Source organism: Pinus tabuliformis, chromosome J (genome assembly GCF_031772625.1).
Source record: "Pinus tabuliformis cultivar Carrire ecotype Pingquan chromosome J, CPIR1, whole genome shotgun sequence".
NCBI lineage: Eukaryota > Viridiplantae > Streptophyta > Pinopsida > Pinales > Pinaceae > Pinus > Pinus tabuliformis.
Genome location: NC_142295.1, coordinates 1,556,163,644 through 1,556,186,553, shown reverse-complemented (window position 1 = coordinate 1,556,186,553; position 22,910 = coordinate 1,556,163,644). Strand labels below are relative to the sequence as shown.

The following is a 22,910-nucleotide window of genomic DNA, read 5'->3' as shown; positions in this document are numbered from 1 at the left end:
CACAGAGAAGGGTATCTTTGTGGGCTACAATGAGACCTCAAAGGCCTTTCGGATTTACATTCCTGCACAGAGGAGAGTTGTTGTCAGACGGGATGTGAAGTTCGAGGAGGACAGGGCCTTTAGGAGGTCACGGGAGTTAGAGTATCTGGATCAGCCAGACCCTCAGCAGCAGTTGAGTCAGTCGCAGGGATCCAGTGGGTAGGGATCAGGAGGATCCGTCGGTACATCTATGAGAATGTCAGGTCCGTTAGTGAGCAGTGGCTCGCCGAGCCAGAGGGGTGGTGCTCCGGGCAGCATGCAGAGCAGTTCACTAGGGAGTCCATTGATGGACAGTTCACACGGTACCTCAGCTTCTACAGGTTCAGGTGCAGGCAGGAGGACAACAGACAGACAGTCAGGATTTCAGGCTCCTAATGATGATGAGGAGGAGGAGTTTCATTCTCCTATGGGAGAAGCATGCTCAGGGAAGAGAAATCCCAAGTGGCTTCAGGACACCTTGAGAGATGCCACATATGTTGCTGAGCCGAAGAGGCCGGTCAGAGAGAGTAGACCACCTGAGAGGTTTTGTAGCTATATGGCGATGGTTACCAGCATCCTTGACTCTGAGCCTTCTAGCTATGAGGAGGCAGCTAGCCAGCAGGTCTGGAGAGAGGCCATGCAGGAGGAGTATTCTTCTATCATGAAAAATGATGTTTGGGAGGTGGTGCCGAGGCCTATATATCTGTTTTGCAGTCAACACGATGAGTCAGTTTATGTGTGAGCCTAGGAAGGCTCACTGGGTGGCTGCAAAACACATTTTGCGATACTTGCAAGGGACAGTGGATTATGGTCTGGACTACAGGTAGGGAGATGGAGTGAGATTGGCAGGATACACTGATTCTGATTGGGCAGGTTGTGCTTCTGATAAGAAGAGCACTTCAGGGTGCTATTTTGGGTTGGGTTCAGCAGTAGTGTCATGGTTCAGCTGGAAGCAGCAGTCAGTAGCACTGAGTTCAGCGGAAGCAGAGTATATGGCAGCCAGTCTAGCTAGTTGTGAGGCTATCTGGCTTCGCAAAATGTTGTTTGGCTTATTTGGTCAGCCGTTGAGACCTTCAGTGATTTACTGTGATAATCAGAGTTGCATTAAACTCACGGAGAATCCAGTATTTCATGACAGGTCAAAGCATATCGGGATCAGATATCATTTCATCAGAGACTATGTTCAGAAGGGAGTTGTGAAGCTTGAGTATATTTCCACTGATGAGAAGGTTGCAGATATCCTTACCAAAGCCTTACCACGGGGCAAGCATGTCTACTTCAGAGACAAGATGGGTGTGGTGAGGAACACCTTCTTCGGTAAGAGGGAGTGTTGAAATTTGGTACCGGAGGACAGGTGGTTCCCTTAGGCTTTGATCTTTGGCCTAGGGAAAAGTGTCCAAAAGAATTTAATTTTTCTCCTAAAGTGACTTTATAATTTTATAAAGTTAAATCTAATTTAAAAGTGACTTTAAGTGATAAAGTTACTAAGTCTAATTTTAAAGTGACTTTTATAAAGTCAATGAAAAATTAGAAAGGAAAAGTGACTTTGGAAATAAATGACTAAGTGGGTTTTTATTAAAGTGGGGTGAATTAAAAAATAAAAAGTGAGATTTAAATGAGCATTTAATCTCAGCCATTGATCTAAATCTATTTCAGGGATTGGATTTAGAGATCACCCAAAAGTCACTTGGGTCACCCAAAAGTCATTTGGAGTTATATTAAGGGAGGAAAAGGAGGAAAAAATCACATTCGATTCAATTCTTTCATGAGCAGATTGGGAGAAGGAGAGCAAGAGAGCAAGAGAGATTTCTGAGCAGGGAGGAGAAGGAGACAGCAGCTTGGCACACATTCCAAGGCAGCAGTTGAGCAGATTTGTACAGTTGATTCAGCACACAGTGAAAGGCAGATTTTGGCACGATTTTCGAGGAGAGGTTTGCACAAAAATCGAGGAGCAGTTTGCTGGTTTTTCTGCATGCAAAACGAGGGCCATACAACAACATTTAATGCTGAAAGTGGGCATGAAAATCGAGGAGACCGTACAGCATTTATTGCTGTCCTGTTTGCTGTAATTTCCAGTTTGTTGTGAAGCATGGGAAAAGAGATAAGCTGTAAATTTGCTTGCTGATTTTTTGCTGAAAATTTCTTACTGTAAAAAGCAATTTTCAGAAATAAAGAAGAGCTCTCAAACTGGTTTTCCCCAAGAGTTGTAGGGGGTTTTTCCAGGGTCACATTGACCAAAAATCTCAGTGTTTAAATGTGTTTTAATGGCTGTTTATTACTGCTGATTTTTATTTCTGCAATTTCCAGCATTCTGTAAAATTTCCAGAATTTGTGTTTTCAACAAATTTATTTTTTTCAGCTTGTTAAATGTATGGTTATGGGAAAGGGCATTTAACTATATGGGAGAAATAAGGAGAAACTGAAAACCGGGGTGGGAAAACAGAAATTTCTACACTCCCTTGATTCAAACTGAGCCTCCCTCTTCTCCCCATCTCCCGATCATTCCCTCTTCCCTCCCATTAGACCCTCCCCCACTCAAAATCACCCGAAGCAATTCCAAGGAATATGGATCCTCTCTAGACGGTCAAAAGAAGCCGGGAAGAAAGTCTTCCAAACAACACAGGGACGAGAACGCGCAAAAAGACATAGCGCTAGGACTCCAGAACCCTATAGAGTCATATATACAAGGATCAATAGATAAAGAAACAACAAGCAAAGATAAGGGAGGGAGAGCAACTCCTTGAATCTCACTTTTGAAATGATTAAAATTCTTTCATGGAACAGCAGGGGACTAGGGCACCCCTCCAAAACCAACGCCTTAAAGGATCTTATACATCAAGAGAAGCCAACCATTGTCTTATTGTAGGAAACAAAACAGAGAAAGTCAGAAATTAACAAGATCATTGAATACCATAAGCGCTATAAAGGTTGTATCTGTGAATCCAGAGGGGCCTCAGGCGGGATTGCTACACTCTGGTGGCAGGATGAATGGAATAGTGAAGCTGAAGTAATAGAACAGCATTGGGTAAAGACAGTATTGAGGAACAATATGAGCAAACAACAGATTGTAATTTTCAATGTCTATGCCCCTAATCATTATAGGGACAAAGAAGTTTGCTGGGATTCCCTCAGCAAGAACATAACAGAAGAAGACAACAGCAACATCATCTTAGGGGGTGACTTAAATCTAATATTACATGCCAATGAAAAACGTGGGGGCAGCTTTATGTCAGATCCATTTAGAAATCAGCTGGAAAACATAATGCATCACGGTGATCTGGTCGACATTATCCCAAAAAATCGTAAATACACCTGGAGTAATCGCAGATTGGGTAGCAACAATATTATGGAGAGACTTGACCGATTTCTGGTAAATATCTCCTTTCTTTCCACCTTTTCAGCTGTCAACGCCATCATTCTTCCCTTTGCTGTCTCAGATCACTATCCCATTACTTTAGCTATTGAATCTCACTGCCCTCTAGGGCCTCTTCCCTTCAAATACAATCATATTTGGAGCGACTACCAAGCAGTCAAAAATCTGGTCCAGCAAACCTGGTGTCAACATGTTGAAGGATCTCCAAGCTTTATATGGGAAAGTAAACTCAAAAATGTGAAAAATGCGCTCAAGAATTGGGCTAAATCGCAGTATAAAGAGCCAGAGAAAAAAATGAGAGGTGAAAGCCAAAATTGAAGACCTTCACTGTGCAATAGAAAAACAAGAGTATCATCAGGCAGAAAAGATTCAAGAAGAAAACCTTTATAATCAGTTATGCAGTATCAGAAGAGAAGAGGAAGAAAAATGGCGTATAAAATCTAGGCAGACTTGGCTGAAAAGCGGAGATAAGAACACAGCTTTCTTCCATAAACAAGCCACTGTTCGACAAATTAAAAACAACATAACAGCTATCATAGACAATGCAGGGACCCAACACACTGATCAAACAGCCATCAAAAGCGTTGCCTCTGACCACTTCAAGGAGCTCTTAACTGAATCAGGGGAGGAAGAAAACTACGCTGACCTACTGCAGCATTTGCCAACAAAGATTACAGCAGATTTAAATGAAAGGTTGACAGAAGAGATAAAAGAGGAAGAAATTAAGGAAGCAATTTGGTGCCTCCAGCCAGACAAGGCACCTGGACCAGACGGTTTCTCAATATGTTTTTATAGAGAATATTGGGAAATTATAAAAAAGGATCTCATAAAATATTTCAAATGGATACAGAGAAAAAGAAAAATAGGAGGCTACACAAACTCAACACATCTGGCCCTCATTCCAAAGGAGAACCGCCCTTCCAATTTTTCCCGTTTTAGGCCAATATCATTATGTAACTCTTCCTACAAAATCTTCACAAAAATCCTTGCTTTCCGTCTCAAACCTCTCCTACCAATGTTAATTTCTGAAAACCAAGGAGGCTTTATGGCTAACAGACAAATTTCAGACTCCATCCTCTTAGTTCAGGAAGCCATTCATTCAAGCCATTCTAGGAATGAAAAGGGCTTCATTCTGAAACTGGACTTGGCAAATGCCTTCGACAGGGTAAGACATTCCTTTCTATTTGCTGTTCTTCAGAAAATGGGCTTCTCCTCCTCCTTTCTTGATACCATAAGAGCTTGTATCTCTGGGCCTTGGATTGCTCCTCTTATCAATGGCAGACCTGGGCCCTCCTTTCAATCCTCAAGAGGATTACGACAAGGTTGTCCCTTATCTCCCTACCTTTTCCTCTTAATGGCTGAGTCCTTCAGCTGTGCGCTCGACCATAAGAGGCAGGCAGGCCTCATCACTGGTATTAAATTCGAAGATGGAGTGAAAAACATCAATCACTCTCAATTTGCTGATGATACCCTGCTGCTTGGAGGGGCGACCACAATCATAGCTCGAAGATTCAAATCCTTACTAGATCAATTCATGAGATACTCAGGGGGACAGATTAACCATCTCAAAAGTTGTATTTACGGATGGAATGCCTCAGCTCAAACGCTCCAAAGCATTGCCAGCATATTTGGTGTTCCTTGCAAGTTAAATTGGAATCACTTCAGCTACCTGGGAATGCCTGTGAGTATAGGGAACGCAAGGGCTGATGTTTGGGAATTAATCTTAGACAAAATGAAACGAAAAGTCCAAAAGTGGGGAACTTCATGGCTCAATCCAGCTAGACGGCTGGTGCTCCTCAAATCGGGCCTTTCCTCTCTTCCCCTTTACCAATTTTCCCTTGCTCAAGCTCCAGCTTCCTTTCTCCGCAAAATGGACAGTGCTCTCAGATTCTTCCTTTGGCAGGGAGGAAAAAATGAGAGGAAAAAATTCAACTTGGTTGGATGGAAACAGGTCATTCAAAACCATGAGAAAGGAGGCCTTGGCATTAGATCTCCAACTCTCACTAATTTAGCCTTTGGCGGAAAATTAGTCTGGCGACTTATTGAAAACCAATCAGCCTGGTGGAAAAAAGTCTTGGAGGCAAAATACCTCAGCCAACCAAGGCAGCATCTGCTTACAGCTGAAATACCCAACAGAAACTGCACAAAGATTTGGAAGCTCTGTAAAAAAGCCATCACCTTCATGGCACAAAACGTTTCCAAGGTGCCTAAAGGAGGTAGGAAAGTCAACATCGGCACTGACAAAATCATGGGGAACCCGCCAATCAACAGTCTCCCAGGTATGGATTCAATAATACTCTTCCTTCAAAGCAAAGGGATATGTAATTTAGACCAAATTTCCCAATGGGATGCAATAACCCATGCTTGGACGCGTTGGAATTTTCCTCCCATCCCTCAATGCCTCAAAGGGAATTTTGACAACTTTTGTAAACATCTGCACAACATTGCTCCCACTCTTAAAAATGACAAGGACGAATTCAGATGGGACCCCACAGGCACCAGCTATTCAACACAAGCAGGCTATGATTATTTATGCAGCAAGGAATACCCAGCACCAACATGGATACATTGGAAAATAGTGTGGAAAGCAGAAGCAATTCCTAAGGTAAAATTTTTCATGTGGACCCTTTTAAAAGAAAAAACTCTCACTGCAGAGAACCTTAAAAAAAGAGGCATTGCTGGACCTTCCAGATGTCCCAATTGCCAAGAAGCAGAGGAGTCTATTCAGCATCTATTCATCTCGTGCCCCTTTGCAATTTCTTGTTGGAGCAGCATCAATCCTTCCGTGTCACCCTTCTGGAATCCTCAGCTATCCATTGGAGAAGTTCTTAACAACTGGAAAAAAAATTACCCCTGGCAATCCATGAAAAACAACCCTGCTAAGAGAGTGTGGGATGCCCTCCCTTTTGCTCTTTTATGGAGGATCTGGATAGCTCGGAACAACAAGATTTTTAAAGACAAAGAGACCTCAATCAGGCACCTCTGTAACAAGGCAAAAAGTCTGGCGATCGAATCTATCGCTTCTAAGATCACAAAAAAAATTGACATAACAAGCCTTTGGGTTGAGGAAAAAGATTTCATAAGGAACTTAATAGACAAGATTAGCATCCCCCCAGCAGTGAAATCCTACAGCAACCTGGGCAGTGCTCACAGCCACAGATGGAAAATTCGATTAAAGCAGGACGATTTCACCAATTGGCTTCGCTCAAGCAACATCCACTCCTTGTTCTTTGACGGAGCCTCCAAATCAAACCCGGGAGCGGCGGGAGCAGGGGGCGTCATCTTCAATCCCAATGGTGAGCCCTTAGTCTCCTTTGAATGGGGATTGGGGATCCTCTCAAATAACAGAGCTGAGGCTCTGGCCCTCTATCAAGGTATACTTCAGCTACAGGCTCAGGGAATCCAAAAAGCTTACATCTTCGGCGACTCAGCTATCATTATTAATTTAATGACTAGCAAGCGGGAAGCCTCCAATATTTTCTTGCAGCAAACCATTAGCAGATGCAAAGTCCTGCTAAATCATGATCAGGAATTTCAATTCTACCATATTCTTCGTTCCTTCAATCGAGAAGCTGACAAACGAGCCAGCCAAGCTTGCAATCGGTCCAAAGGAAGTATCCTCTGTAACAATGAGGACCTGCACCAATTCCTTCCTTGATTTCCATGATTTATTCAAATACCTCATGTCAAATGATCTGCACCTTTCTCAAGGTGTACCCCGACCAAATCTACAATAATCCCGAGGCACTCTGTCACAAATCGCCGAAAATACCCTCATATCTCATTGCAGACCCCGCTGTATCTCTGAACTCATGCTACTCCTGTGAAAACCGTGACTGCCCAAGCTCCTTCCATGTGATCCAGTACTTTATGCCCCCCTGCTCGCCTGCTATTTATTCCGGGAAGCTCCCTCCTCATCCTCAAGCCCCCTTCTCCTTCCTCGTGTGCCCCTCTGCTCTCGTTTCCTTGGATAGCAGTTGGCTTGCGTTCTTTATCACTGCTTTCTCTCCATTCCAAAGGCTCTTCCCCGCCCGATCCTCCTTTTCTGTGCTGACAAGGATCGCCAGCTTTCCTCACCTCATCCTATTCTCTGTCAATCATTCCTCCTTACGCTCAGCATTACCCTCTGTCTTTACGTCTGGAATTACCTTTCGACTTGCTTCCGAGCTTCTGAGTCCTCCTTCAACACTCTCCCCTGCCTCTCTGATCCACCCTTTGGTTTCCTTTGTCGCATCTTCAGCTCGTGGGAGCTCTCTTTCAGCGTTACTTCAGGCCAGATTCAAATTTTTTCGGATGGATCGCAGCGAAGATTGTCTCCACTGTCGTGACTTGCAAGCAGAACTTGAGCAAGTCAGAACGCACCAGCGTCTCTTGGACGAGAAAATTGAGTCCGCTACCAGGATAATCACTGCCAAATATGAAGTCGATCTCAACCTTTTCCTTCATCGCATCTCATCACTGCAGGAACAATTTAATGCTCTATCAAATACCTGCGCGCATATTCAGGAATCTATCGACATTCTCAAGTATATGATGGAAAAGATCAACGCCCCAAGTACCAGTTCCTCTAGCATAAAGATTGCAGAAGCTGATAGCCACCCGGAGGACTCCACTGCTCGACAGATCAGTCACATAAGTATAGATTAGATGTTTTGTAAAGTCTGTTTGCTTCTGTTTCAGTTTGTCCGAATCTACACCTGTGTTAGTGCTCTTCAAGTCGATTATAAAAGCACTTCAGCTGAATGCTTCAATGTAATACAGTTGCAAGCTCATCATCTGAGCTCTACTCATGTAATGCTGGAGCTTAGCCTCCCTCTCTTTTTTTGAATACAACCAGCAGCCGAACTTGTTAAAAAAAATATATATATATAAGGTCTCAATATAATATATACAAATGTGCCCCTTGTAGGCTCCTCCCTTGACTTGATATGTTATATTGAGCAGGTTTGATTGTTTGGAGGACTTCTATAATATATATAGTAAGGTCTATTAAAATATAAAGTCTCAATAATTATTATAAAATCATATATTACATTAATTATCATTTATTGATTTTATAAAGTTATGGTACGAAACCTAAAATGTTGGTTCTCCTCTAGGCATCTATTTTATTATTTCACTATGAACATATTCTTGAGACCTTTCCAAACAGTGTGGGGAAAGACTAATTTCAACAATAATATTATAAACTCGCAAATTACTTCAGCTGTAATGGGTTCGACCCTAACCCCGAAATGCTAATCTTTAATATGAGGACATGTAATGGTTTTAATATTCTTATACATTACGTATTTATAATATATTTTCACGGTTGCGTTTGATGTAATAAGAGAATTTCCAATTAAATTCGTGGAGTATATGATTTATAACCTACGCTAATTATGTCAGGAATTTACGAGAGCCATCGACTAGGTGTTTTAACTTTAGCATAGGTTAATAAATTTTAAAAGCCTTTAGACACGGATTTGCTTCATTATAATTCCATTCTGGCTACGATTATAAAATTAGTATTACTGTAGTGATGAGTGATAGACCTATCATTTGTATATATATATAATAGTATATATAATGCGTAAATAAACAGTGGTCCCTACCAAATGCTATAATGCATCGATCATATAAATGGAACTATGGCTATGTTAATTTATATACTTGATCATTTAAAATTTGCGGAAAACTTATATAATGATAAGTTATTGTAGCTACGCTATAAGTTGATAACTTCTATGTATATAAGTTATTGGTTGATACATTCTCTGCCTCTGCCGAGAAGCTATCATCATATTACTTATATAACCCTTTATATATGTTATAGAAAAGCAATATTTAATAAATATATTATAATTGTTTCGTCTAAGCGGTGGCGTTGAGGTGGAGTTCTGAGCTATATTGCGGTAGGTCTGCAGTTCGAACTTCCGAGAGGCCCTACAGACTCGTAAACAAATTTTTCTAAATTGAAATGAATAATTTCCACATTCATGGTGTGACGGTAGTCATTTGGTTATGCAGTGGTGCAAGATTTGAATTCCATTGCGTCGTTTCCAGAACTTTTGAATTAACAGAATGTATTATCATAACTATATTTCCGAAATACAAATTTAAATTTAAAATTTAAAATTAAGCAAATAATAATATATCGATACATTTAACTGTGCATATAATAATTTACGCTGTGATGGAGCGTCCGTCTTATAACCAAGAGGTTATATGTTCGAATTCCGCTGGTGGTTGACATACGTCAAACAATATCATATGACACCAAGTGCCACTCACGAAATGGGTTCTCACGCGTCAAACTATTGAGAAAGGGTGAGTAAGGACCGTGGCATTCTTAGCGCATGGAGGTCTGTAGATTTGTGGCTGATATATATTGTGTGGCTACAGACCATTCTCTCTGCTCAGTCCATTTTTCTGCTGGCAGAGGTCAAGGTATCGAATCACGCTGCTTATACATTTGCGGCTTGATACATCGAGTTCGAATTTGATAGCGGAACAACTACGGATGAGTAAAGAGGCATGGGAAAGACAAAATAATGAAGACAACTAATGCAAATTTCCTTGAATAGAAAGTATGAATTTATAAAAATTTCACAGCATATATTTATATATGTATATATATTTTATTGACTATCTGCAATTTTGACTTGTAACTTATTGCCATTGACACCAGGTATGGCAGTCGTGGGCATAAACCAGTTCAACAAGGGTTTAAACAAATTTACCCAAAAGAAAGGAATTAAGACAAGTGCGTAAGGGTTTACTACTTCGGCAGGTGCAAATATATCGTTGCAGATGTAAATCATCGTGCCAAAGTTGGCTTGTTCTCTGAGGAAATCATCTTTAAAATCCTCATCAATGTATTATATTTAAAAAACAAAAAACAGTTGCATACAGAAGACTTGATATAATACTATGGCTTATTCGATATAATACTGTGGCTTATTCATTAGTGACTCTCTTATTTTCTGAGCTTGGATGTACCTTTGCTTCAGCCAGTGTAAGACCTTTCTATTTGTCTGTTCATCACTCAAGAGTTCAGTAATTTTTGAATTCAACTGTAACCTTATCTTAACAGATTTAAATCTGTAAATCTTAACAGACTTAACAGGTCCGAGAGTTTGAACTAAGCTTTGATACCAGAATGTAAGAGCCTTAATCTCAAGCTAATTTCAAAATAGCAGAACATGAAATTTTAAATACAGAATTTTAAAAAAATTAATCTAATGAATACCAACCTTTCTGCTTTGCTGAAAATCTGTCTGCTCTGCTGCAATTCTTGTTCGGCTGTCTGCTTTGTTGAAAATTTGTCTGCTCTGCTGCAATTCTTGCCCGGCTGTGTTACCAAAATGGCCAAAAACCACCCTGCCGAACTGAGTACAACTTGGGTACACAGTTTCAGAATGCTTTCTAGTCGAAGCAATCTGATCCCCTGTGCCCAAAAACTCCAGTACAATCAAAACTAAAAACTCCAGAGTGTCTGTATCTCTGTGTTAAAATTGAAATTTTTCTATTTTTTTCCTCCTCCCCCTTCTCAAGATTTCCTTCCTCCTTTTAATTCCCCGTCCACCGCCTTCCTCCCATCTCCGTGTCATTATTTTGATACGTGTAATTTTTATAAAACCAAATCTTATTTGATTTTTGTTGATTTTATTTGAATATGGAGATTTGATTTGATAAAGTTTATTTATTATTTTAATGAATTAATTTAATTTATAATTTTAATTAATTTATTTTATTATTTTATTAATTTTAAATTTTAAATTGTAAATTAAAATTAACATTTTCTGTTAGTTTAAGGATTTATCATATATATAGTGCGATACATGCGGGTCCATGCATACGTAGCTATCGTATGGAGGTCTCGTATGTATGCTAATACTTGTATTTTATTTAGAGTTATAGGTGGGTCATTACATAAAAGGTCGTCTATATTTGTGCACGTGTTGATTTACTGCTATTTGTTGTTCCGTTGTGCAAAGTAGTTTGTTGTGATACTTGGATTGGTAGCATCAGTGATTCTAAAATTCTGACCTAGACTCCAATATCGTGGAAAAACAACAAGACAACCCAGTGATCCTTCCTTATAGAATCAATTCATCAAGAGAGACATCAAAGTCAAAGCCATGGACAAACTAACCAGCAAGATCATCCACCAAGTGTCCAAGTCAAATCCACTTCAGACTGACTGCAATAGAGATTAATCTTCTTCAAAGATACACTGAGAATTCGGCTCCTCTTCCACAGGATAATCACAAAGATTCAGCCTCATTATTTCGTAGAATAACCATAGAGAAATTGGCCCTTTTACAAAGACTATGCCACAGGAATTCGGACTGTCACAGAATTTTGGACCGACAATTAGGCTGGCTACTCTTCCTTTGTCACAGAAAAAATTCAGACTCCTTCACTTATTCTGCTGGCTTCTTCTCTTTAGTTTGACCTTCTATTATCCTCTTGCTTAGTCCTCTATTTTCTTGTCCTTCTTCACATGAGAGAGAGCAGAAAAATACCTCTTAATGATGATCCACAAACCGTTGAATGAGGGGGATTGAGTGACCTTATATATAGCTTATTTGGGGGCCGAATAGGTGCCTCTCAAGGGCTGAGCTGACTTGCCATGGAGGAGGGCCGACTTTGTCTTCTAGAGGAGCCTTAAGTCAAAATTTATAATTCAAATGTAATACTAATTTTTTCTTTGAGCATGAAGAACATTCTTTACGTAAATATCAATATATTATGAAGAACGACCATAGCTACAAACTAGGACATTTGCTAGGCAGCTTGTTATGCTACATACTTATATATCTTGATGTTATACCACATTCCATACTAACATGGGCTATTAATTAATTTTTAATGCACCTTTTTATCAATATATTAAATATAAAGTAAAATGAGAAATAGAATGTTACTTAAATCTTATAGTTCTCAGGCCTAATTATTTCTTTGAAAAGCTTTGAGAAGACCTTGAAAATTAGAGATATAATACCTGGTGCATATGGTTTTGCAGGCTATTAACTTGAATCCATCAGGAGGTCAACACTTTCTATATTCAAATAGGTATTGTAATTATAATTTGTAAGGTGGTAGAATAAGTATATTATGTTTATCTCATCCAAACTCATCATATACTTTCGTTGTCAGGTCAGCTGTAAGATTAGCAATGGGTGATAATGTTAGTTCTCTTGCAGATGCTAAGGAAGCTTCAAGAATTACACCTAACTGGCATGTAGTAAGTACCGTTTTGTTGTGTGCATTGGATTTAGAATTTATGTTTATGTAATTAAAGTCATGCAGTAAGGATGTTTCATGAGATTTTCTCCCTGTAGTGGTAGCAAGAAAATTAACAACATAATTAATTCAAAGTTCCAATAGCAGTGAGTGTTTGAAGATGTAAAGGGAACTTACAAATTTAAAACCTGCTATTTGTCACTTGCAATATCCACAAGTGCTTTAGAGCTCCTTACTCTTACAGGAAGTATAAATGACTAGGTTTTTTCATAAAATATATGACTCCTCTAGCTGAACTAGCTGTAATTTCCTATTACCCCTCATGGCAAGTGTGGTTAATGAATAAAATAACGATAGTCTTAGTGTCCATCCAATAATAGTGGAAGTAAATACATGTATACAGGTAGTTATCAATTTTTCCTCAAGCTAGGTGTCCATGTGTTAAAGGATAATTTAGATTCGCAACACAATTCTAAACAATGTTTAGGGTTAGTGTGTTTTATGTAGTAGTATCACAATTCCTATTATGTATCCTATGCTGGGCTGTAATTTTTACTTTGTCAAATATTCTTTATGCCAACTTTCCTTATTTGTGTCCTCATGTCAATCTTCAGGGGAGATTTTGGAATTATGTTGGTTAATATCAACTTGGTGGGCAAATGTCTTAATGGCCTGTTATTATTACATTGCTTAAGAATGGCTTGAGATGTTATATACCTAGGGGGGATAATATGGGGTACAAAGGGAGGTACCCAAGGTAATAATGTAATAATGGGATGGGCCATAGTAATAAATAAGGTGGTTAACCCATATCATGTAAGGGACCACAAGTAGTTAGTAATAATGTAATGGGCACATGGTATTAGTTCGATGGTATGAGGGAACCATGGTAATGATCCATGGTATTGTATGTATGAGGCCTATATAGAGGCTAGAGACTCCACATGGAGAGAGGTCAAGGAATATTGTATGGACAGGCATATGGCTTGTGGAGAGTTCTCCTTCCTTAAGGAGTGAATGTATGGTGTTGCCCTACTTCAAAGGTTTGATTAATAAAAAGAATCATTTCTATCTTATTATTTCTTGGGTTTATTTGTATTTTCATATGTTTTTAGTTCAGATCTATAACAAGTGGTATCAGAGCACTTTCTTGGGCAAAAAAGTGGAGAATTTTATTTTATTTTATTTTTTTATTTTTTAATTTTTTGCAAGATTTCGGGGGCGGTGAGTTTGCAGTTCAGATCTGTACGTGTTGGTGCAAAATCTAATTGCATATCTGGATTTTATGTGAAAAAATACCCGATTTCAAAAAAAAAATCGGTCGAATCGGAGTCCGGATGAAGGAGATATCGCTGATTTAAAAATCAGTGGGGTTGTAGACAATTTTTCGGGGCAGCGAGTTTGTGGCGCAGATCTGGACATCCTGGTGCAAGATCTACAAAATCTAATTGCAGATCTGGATTCTTGGTGAAAAAATACCCAATTTCAAAAAAAAATCAGTCGAATCGGAGTCCGGATGAGGGAGATATCGCTGATTTAAAATCAGCTCTTTTTTTGTAGAAATTTTGATGACGGCGGGAGAGTTGCAGCGCAGATCTGAAATTCCAGTGCCTGGATCGGGATTTCTATCACATGGGCAGATGCAGAATGGTTGTTCCATTTCCAAAAACAGGTCATAATAGGGATTCTGAGCAATATTGACTAAACTGTGACATTTTAAATTTTCGCCAAGTTTTTTTGTGATGGCGGGCCTAGATCAGAGTTTGAGGGACTTGTATAAATTTGATGGCTCTCATCCAGCCAAATGGCTAGCACAAATGGAGAAATATTTCAAATTGAATTACGTCTATGATGATGAGACTCAGCTGAGTGTGGGAAAAATGTACTTGGACAATGAAAGATGGCAATGGTGGCAAGGGCATCAACGTTGCTATGGAAGGCCCTTAACTTGGGACACATTCAAAAAAACTCTTATGGACCACTTTGACCGTAAATCTAATCTTGTGGATAAGCTCACACAGACAGACACACAGCCTAGCAAAGATTTTACTTTTACAGGAAAGAAGGAAACCAAGAAACCTAAAGGGTTATTTTCTGCTGGTATCTCCTTATTGCAGGTTCATGGATTGATTCAGAAGGAGAAGATCATTGTTTCTATAAATCCTAGTTGCAAGCATAATTTTATCAATGTTAATTTGGCAAAAAAATTGCAAGTTCCGGCAAAACACATTGAAAACACACAAGTGGATGATGAGGATGTTCAAGTGTATAAGGATTTGAAGATTTCTATGGATAAGTATGTGTTGCATGGTGATTTTTATACTTTAGAGACGGATAATATGGATGTTGTTTTGGGATATCCTTGGATGGAATCTGTGGGTACTATCAATATTAATGTGCAGAAGAAATTCCTGAAGCTCTGGTATAAAAAGAAGAAAATTACATTACAGGATATTTCCATCAATAAACAGGTAGAGTACATGGAGGCTGAAGCAGAAGATGTTCCAGGGACTGACATATCAGATGATGAGCCAGTGATGATCGACAATCAAACACAAACAGAGGTTGAAGCAGAAAAGGTTACAGGTGTTGATACATCAGATGAGGGCTTAGTGGTTGAAGTAATATTGGAAGATAAGACACCACAGCAGGCACCACAGCATGCACCAGATAACAGTGGGTTAAAACTTCAACATATCATCACCCACATCACCTCGCAAGACAACAACCAACAAGATGGCAACCAATTAGCCACAAGGACAACAACCCCCGCAGGACAGATAGAGAGGAGCGAAGATCCACCTACTACACATCAACACAGAAGAGCTACCACGGTCAACTTCCATCTCAAGCGAGCGAGGCACCAGCGAGATCGAGGGTTCACCTTTCTCTTGGATGGCTAGATGCACGTGCATGGTACCAGTGGACTACTCTTTTGAGTAGATCTTATTATTTGTGTTCTTCCCATGTTTCGGGGACGAAACATGCTAAGGGGGGTGGAATGTTATATACCTAGGGGGGATAATATGGGGTACAAAGGGAGGTACCCAAGGTAATAATGTAATAATGGGATGGGCCATAGTAATAAATAAGGTGGTTAACCCATATCATGTAAGGGACCACAAATAGTTAGTAATAATGTAATGGACCTATGGTATTAGTTCGATGGTATGAGAGAACCATGGTAATGATCCATGGTATTGTATGTATGAGGCCTATATAGAGGCTAGAGACTCCACATGGAGAGAGGTTAAGGAATATTGTATGGACAAGCATATGGCTTGCGGAGTGTTCTCCTTCCTTAAGGAGTGAATGTATGGTGTTGCCCTACCTCAAGGGTTTGATTAATAAAGAGAATCATTTCTATCTATTTCTATCTTATTATTTCTTGGGTTTATTTGTATTTTCATATGTTTTCAGTTCAAATCTATAACATGAGAGGTACCTCATTAATAAGGTGGTTAGGATGTGCCCTAGTGGTTTGTAATAATGTGGTAGTTGGCCTAAGGCTAATCACTATTTATAGGGATCTTCACCCCCATTGTAATCTGCTGCAATGTTCACTATGTGATCATGCACTAAAAGTAATTGATTATAGTGGAGTTTTATTCCCAAGAGGGTTTCTCCCCCATCCATGTGGTTCCTATCTTTTATGGGATATGCAATTTTTATGATGTTCCTAAGCATGATATCAGAGTACAAAGTGCAATACATGTGGAAGCCCTAGTCCTTGTGGAGAAATGCCACATGAGAGGAGCTACTATAAGCTCAATCTCTCATGGGTTATTACAGTGACATTCTGCCTTGCTGAAGACCTTTCAAATTTGTACAACCTCTTCTGCCACACATTTTTTATAGATATGAACAAAAGCTCTGCAATTTTTGATTATTGCTGGTTTTGACTTTTATGATCCTTGTTTGTGGCTTCTCTTTCGTATGTGTGCACCTTCTGATAGGAAGACCCTTTTGTTGTATGAGTATTTTTTTCGGTCTTGTTTGAAGTATGTGATTGAATCTCTTTCCCTTGGTTATGTGACTGAAACACTCTTGTTGATCTTTGACTCTAGCAATTTTTTTGGATCTCTTTTAGCTTCAATATGCACTTTGCCATCTTTTATATCTTTTTTGGAGACTGCTTTTGGACAACACTGTGAGATTTGAATCCTTGTTCTTGATTTCTTATGTACATGCTCATTCTGGAAACCCATTTTTGCTTCATCAGTTCTAAAAAAGTTTCTGTGAGATTTTTTGGTTTCCTAGCAGCTATAATTTGAAGCAATGTTGCGAACATCGTGATCAAGATTAAAGCGGCGAGGGTCCAAAATCGGAAAAAATCGACAAATACAAAAATATTCATTTTTTTTTTCAATTTTTTTAATTTCTAAAGCATCCACAAAAAATAAATGCATTGATACATAAATATGAAAAAAGAACTAATATATAAGATGTGTAATATCATGTCTAGTGCTACATCACACATAACAGTGAATCATGTCCTGAATACTAAGTCCTAAGTCCCAACTTGGCCTCAAAATATCAAAAAAAAATATAATAATGTATCTCATATCATGAGTCATAATGTCATATACAATGAAATGAACCAAATAACTAATACTATTGATTTCCTCTGCCCCTCTTACGAGAAAATGTAACATATTTCCCTCTAGATGAGGCGGTGGGGCTGGCAGTGGACTCTGTTTTGCTTTAGAATCTGAAGAAATAGGAGATATAGGAGGTAGACCATGTCCTCTACTAGTGATAGGGGTAGGTGGTGTCACCTCCTCCTCCTACTGATCCTCCTCGTCTACCCCCTCCACTACCTCCTCCTCTCACTAATCAAGGGCCGACTCCATGATAGGCCTCTCGGCCTCAACCCTCCATGCAACAATGGTGTCAATCCCATCCAATGAGATGGCCTCCACATCAGGTGTCCCCTCAAGTCGCCTCACCCACAATCGAAAGTTTTAGTAGCGTAGACCATGTCATTAAGTCGCTGGGACTGCAACCTATACAAGGGTCATAAATTAATAAATTAATAATTAAAAAAAAATATTATTTAATGAATTAAAAATTTAATTGGAAATTTGGAATATTTTAACTTGTCGCACTTCTTGGTGTCTATTTTTTCAAATACACTCCAGTTGCACTCACATCTTGAGGAGCTACATGTTTGGCTAAGCACTTGAATGGCAAGCCTTTGGAGATTGGGTACTCTGCCACCATAGCTTCTCCACCATGCATCTACAACAAATAAGATAAACATAAGAAAAAAATGAAATTTGAAAGTTGAAGCAAAGTATGAACTTGAAGAGACAATGAAATTTGAAACAAACTAAAGCTTCCCTAGCATTTTAGTCTTCCTATCCACAACAACGATGTCAAAGTGAAATGTGCCACTTGCCATCTTGTATATCTCCATTCCTTTGGAGATTTTTGCATGTTCTGCCGAAGATGGCACCATCCTCTAAACACAAGTGAAAAATCCATCTATGACCTTAGCATCAAATAAGAAACCACAAGAGTAAGAAAATGTGGGGATCAAGTAAATCCCTGCAGCATGAATGAAGTGATCGAGTGTATTGTTCCATTGCTCATCAATCACTTCCTATAGGAGTTGTTGTTTCTAAAACCCCTCATCCCCCCTATCATCATAGTAGGTCCAAATGGATTCTTTGGCCCTATCCATGGCCTCATACAAGTAGCCCATTGTGGGCTTGTCTCCATCAACTAATCGAAGAACCTTACCAAAGGTTTAGTAATGCTACCCACCTCCTGCACTCCCGCCCAGAAGCTTTCCCGATATGAAACTAACCTGCATATGGCCTCTCCCTCTGGTTTGTGGCTATATGACAAAGCACACCACTCCTCTGAAAGAAACATTCTCTTCACATCCCACATAGAATTTAGGAGGGATTGAAGAGATATGAAACTAATGGCAAACCATGTAATGGCAAGGTGCACCATCCTTGTTGTTGGTGAATGTTGTCATCAAGTGAAGCACAGATGCATGATTATATATAAATTTTGTAATGATTTTTGATGATTCATCAATATTTTTGACAAATTGAATTTTTCGTATGTCCTCCAACATCAAATCGATGCAGCGTGCAGCACAAGGTGTCCAAAATAAGTTAGGATGCCTCTCCATAAGCATCTTGCCAGCAGCAACATAATTTGCAGCATTGTCCATTATGACTTGAACAACACGTTGTGGACCCACTTCCTGAATGAACATGTCCAACAAATCACATAATAACGGTACATCTTTGATATGTGTAGATGCATCAATAGATTTCATAAACATTGTCCTCTGGGACAATTAACCAAGAAGTTAATAAGGCTTCTACCCTTTTGATCGATCCAATTGCTGTCGCACAGATTGTCTAAGCAGCGCGACAACGCTTAGACTGGGGGTTGTTACCCGGATCCCTGATTTCTCCGTTTAAGCCATCTCCCTATAGCAGGTTAAGGGGGGTAGACCCTATGGAAAAAAGGAAGACCAACTGGGAACCAGTTGGGTTGGGAGACACAGCAGGGGGAAACGAGCACTTGATCGATTTTAGAATTTGATTAGACCTTTAAATACTTAAGACCAGTGCCTTTGCTAGATGAAGTGAAAACTGATTGATTGGTTTGCTGTTTAGAAAATAGAAATGGAAATAAACCCTTTAACAATAGCTTGAAAATACTTACTGAAGTGTCTAGCATACGATAAGCATTAATCAAGCAATAACGAAAGATAGATGCGAGATATTCACCAGATGCACAAAATTTTAGCAATTAAACTTCAGAAGATCAAATGCTTTAAATAACCATAGAATTTAAATGCTAACCAGCTCATAAAATGAATCACCACTTTCAAATAGCTAATCTTCAGATGTAAAAATTTAAGCACATTTTGCTATGTCAAATATTCAAGATTTTTTATATTTTAAATATTTTATTTCTTAAAGATTTTATATTTTATGATCAAAATCATGAAATAAAAAAAACTAAATTCTAAACTAATATCAAACCAAAAAAAAAAAACTAAAAAAAAAACCTTTTTATGATTTTTTTTTTAATAGTTCTAAATTCAAAATTTAAATAAAACAAAACTGAAAAAAAGAAATAAATCTAACACTAAAACTAAACTATAACCAAAGACTATAAGCTAAATAAAAATTAAAACTTGATCTAATACATGTAAAAAGTGAACTTTATAAAATCTAAAATCTAAATAAATAAAACTCAGATTTAATAAAAATCTAACCTAGCCTAAAACTAAACGCACATATCACAAAAAAAAAAAACTACAAACCTACGCTGTTTAAAAAAAATGAAAGATGGAATGCACTGTTAGCTGTTGTGTCATGTGTGTGCAGGTGATAGCAGAGAGGAAATACGCAGGTGAATATGGCGCGGGTGGAAGACTGAGGCCTCGATGAAACCGAGAGAGAGAGCCAAGGACGTGAGGGTTTATGGAGAAAATACGCAGATGATGAAGGTGATGAGAGAGCTGGCTGCAGGAAAGAAGAGGGACGTAGTATGGCAGCGTAAGGAAGGGTATGGCAACGTTTGGATGTGACTGCAGTTTGCAGGGATGGACGTGAGAGTAGTAGAGGAATAATGCAGGGGTGCAGGTTTGGCTGCGAAGGAATGTACGGCATGGTGGGTTTCCTTGCAGGTATGCGGAAAGGGACAGCACATAGAGGGATGATGACTGTGGGGAAGAGAATGAGACTCGGGTTGCCAGAGGGAGCCACAGGAGAGTGAGGGTGGAGCGGAAATTAACTACGTGGAGCTGGACGAGGGACTGAGCTGTGGGATGAATGAGAGGGACGTAGATAGCCGCAGATGATGAATGCGATGAAGCTGAGGACGCCAGAGGGATCGTTGAATAGAGTTGTGGATTTCTTCCAAAACCTTAAAAATTTTAACTCCCTTTGGTTCTGATGAAAACTCTGCAATAAATTTTCAGATCTGAATGTGACTGAAGTTGAAACCCTTGGATAGCAAAACAGTGCCCCAATAAAAACTGGTTGTGAGGCTAGATCTTACCCCCCAGGGCCTAGATTTGGCTTCCAACGAGAATCTCTTCCTCAAATTAGCAACTTGCAAAAAAAAAAAACCAAGAGGCAAAATATGCAAGGAAATGACCCAAAATTTAACTAAATAATTACAGTATTCACAAACTAATGACTCTATGCAATCAGATTTGTCAATAATCCACAAAAATATTTTCAGAATTTTAAATTTACTATGAGATGCTTCAGAAAACCCTTCATGCATTCACAAGAGAAATTCAAATGATAAGCTCGGGATCAAAACTAGCTAGGCTCTTCAAAAAGTGCTTCTCGGGAGTTCGCTGGTTCAGCTGAGAACTTCTCCAAACGCCCGTTGATCTTCGAAATCTAGATTTTCCAGCACAACGTACTTCAACCATTAACAAAGAGGAAAAAACGATACTAAAATCCAAATCTAATGGAGATACCTGCCATCATGTTCAGAAACTTAACTACCATTCAAACCCTAGCGACTAAACAAGATACCTGTGTTTAAAATCACTCTTGATAAAGCTATTATCAATGGCTGAAATTAAAATCATGCACAGAAATGAAACATCTTACAGTGATTCCAGAAGAGTAACACCAACAAGATTTCAACCCCAAAGTCTTTCTTTATTGCATATGAAAAATGACTACAAGAGAGCTTTCTTTAGCACAAGACTCAGATCGAATCCTCTCAAATGACCCCTGACACCCTATTTAAAGGAAAATTTCCCAATGGCTAGTTCGAGTGATCCATGTCAAAATGATCTCGACCATTGATGAGGATCAAAATCTCTTTTAATCTTATCCGTCGAAATTTTAAATGAATTTTAATATATTAAAAAATTAAAATCTTGCATTTATTTCCTCAAAACTTTGACTTATTATTATTTTATTTTATTTTTCAAATTTTTATTTATCTTTTTAATTTATTTTTTATTTTTAATTTTTTTAATTTTATTATTTTATATTATTTTTACTGGACCCTCGAACTTAGCCTTTGGAAAAAACACCTAGGACCTAGGACTTATGAGGGGATAAAACATTTTCTAACCCTCAAGACACTTTATATCATGACTTTTACAATTTTACATCTCAAGGGGGAAAACCCATTTGACATAGACCCTCATAGACCACCCAGTTCTGCGACACAAATATAATCTAGCAGATCAAGAAATTTGTAATAACCTAACCAAATAGTTAGGATTATTTCCAAATTACTTTTACATAGACTCGAAGCACACTAGGATTCCCCTAAGATTCTAATGACAAAATCCATTCCGGCTTTGGGGTTAGGCTGAAGGAAAACTCTGCCGACCATGGGTCGGTGAGACAAAAAACCTTCCGGAACGTAGATCATCACTAGAAGATTAGGTTTACCTAGGCAAATACATACATGACACAGATCTGCTAAGATTATTTACAATTTACACATGTAGACTGGGTTTACAACATAACACGATTGGGCTGATGATGATAGTCAAATGGCACGGACACGTCGATCAAGCGCTATCCCTTTTGCGAAAAAAGGGGGTGTAATTCTATGGGTAGTTGACACATAGTGGTCAACACCAACCATCTGACATCACAGTGCAACTTGTGTGTGCCCATGATCCCTTAAACTTTTCCAATCTCTTAGTGTAGTCAACCTTTTCATTTTGAAGACTGTGCCCTCTAAATTCGTCATATGAAGGGACTTTGTACCCTGGGCCAACAATAGCAATAACATCAACTGCGGGCTAGAAAAAGGGATTGTTCCAGGCAACGTTGAAAGGAATATCACTCCAAAAAAGAAACTTTCCCAATAACTTGTGAGCTTCTTCCTTCTCTCTTTTTTAATAACTAACGAGATAGATGGTTGTGCACCAGCTGTGGTTCTAGGAACAAAAAATGATGAGGCAACTATGGGATTGGGTGTAGATGCTGATGGCGAAGAAGAACTAGAACCACTCTCATGTTCACTGTTACCACTCAAAGCAGTAGGGGACCTAAAAGGGGTTCCTAAGAGGGCAATTTCTAGGTTAAGGGCAATGGTGGAGGCTTAGCCTACTGTCACCACAGTGAAGTCTCCCTGCTCTTTACGGATTTTCACCGATGGGAGGAGTCCCGGTAGTGTAGGGATCACTTTTAATGTATATATCAATGGATAGGTGGAAAGCTAAGTCACATGACACGGAGGACACGTAAATACGAGTATTCGACATGAGACGCAGCGACCCTGGAAACAGGACACGAGGGACACGTTATATATATATTAA

The 22,910-nt window shown here is 39.0% G+C and overlaps 1 protein-coding gene across 9 annotated transcripts in view; it reads left to right on the top strand.

Moving 5' to 3' along the window:
• LOC149233436 (uncharacterized) overlaps positions 1 to 22,910 on the top strand; it is a 398,293-nt gene that overhangs the window by 228,481 nt on the left and 146,902 nt on the right. For 8 of the 9 annotated variants that reach the window (XR_016248235.1, XR_016248234.1, XR_016248233.1 and 5 more), the window contains exons 3-4: positions 12,402 to 12,451; positions 12,536 to 12,623. Coding sequence is in view for 5 of the 9 variants with exons in the window: in XM_089379757.1 (XP_089235883.1) it covers positions 12,402 to 12,451; positions 12,536 to 12,623 (138 nt within the window). In the remaining 4 variants the exon portion in view is untranslated. Of the gene's footprint in view, positions 1 to 12,401; positions 12,452 to 12,535; positions 12,624 to 13,236; positions 13,406 to 22,910 lie in introns of those variants that run through there. The other variant, XM_089379758.1, reaches the window with a different exon arrangement.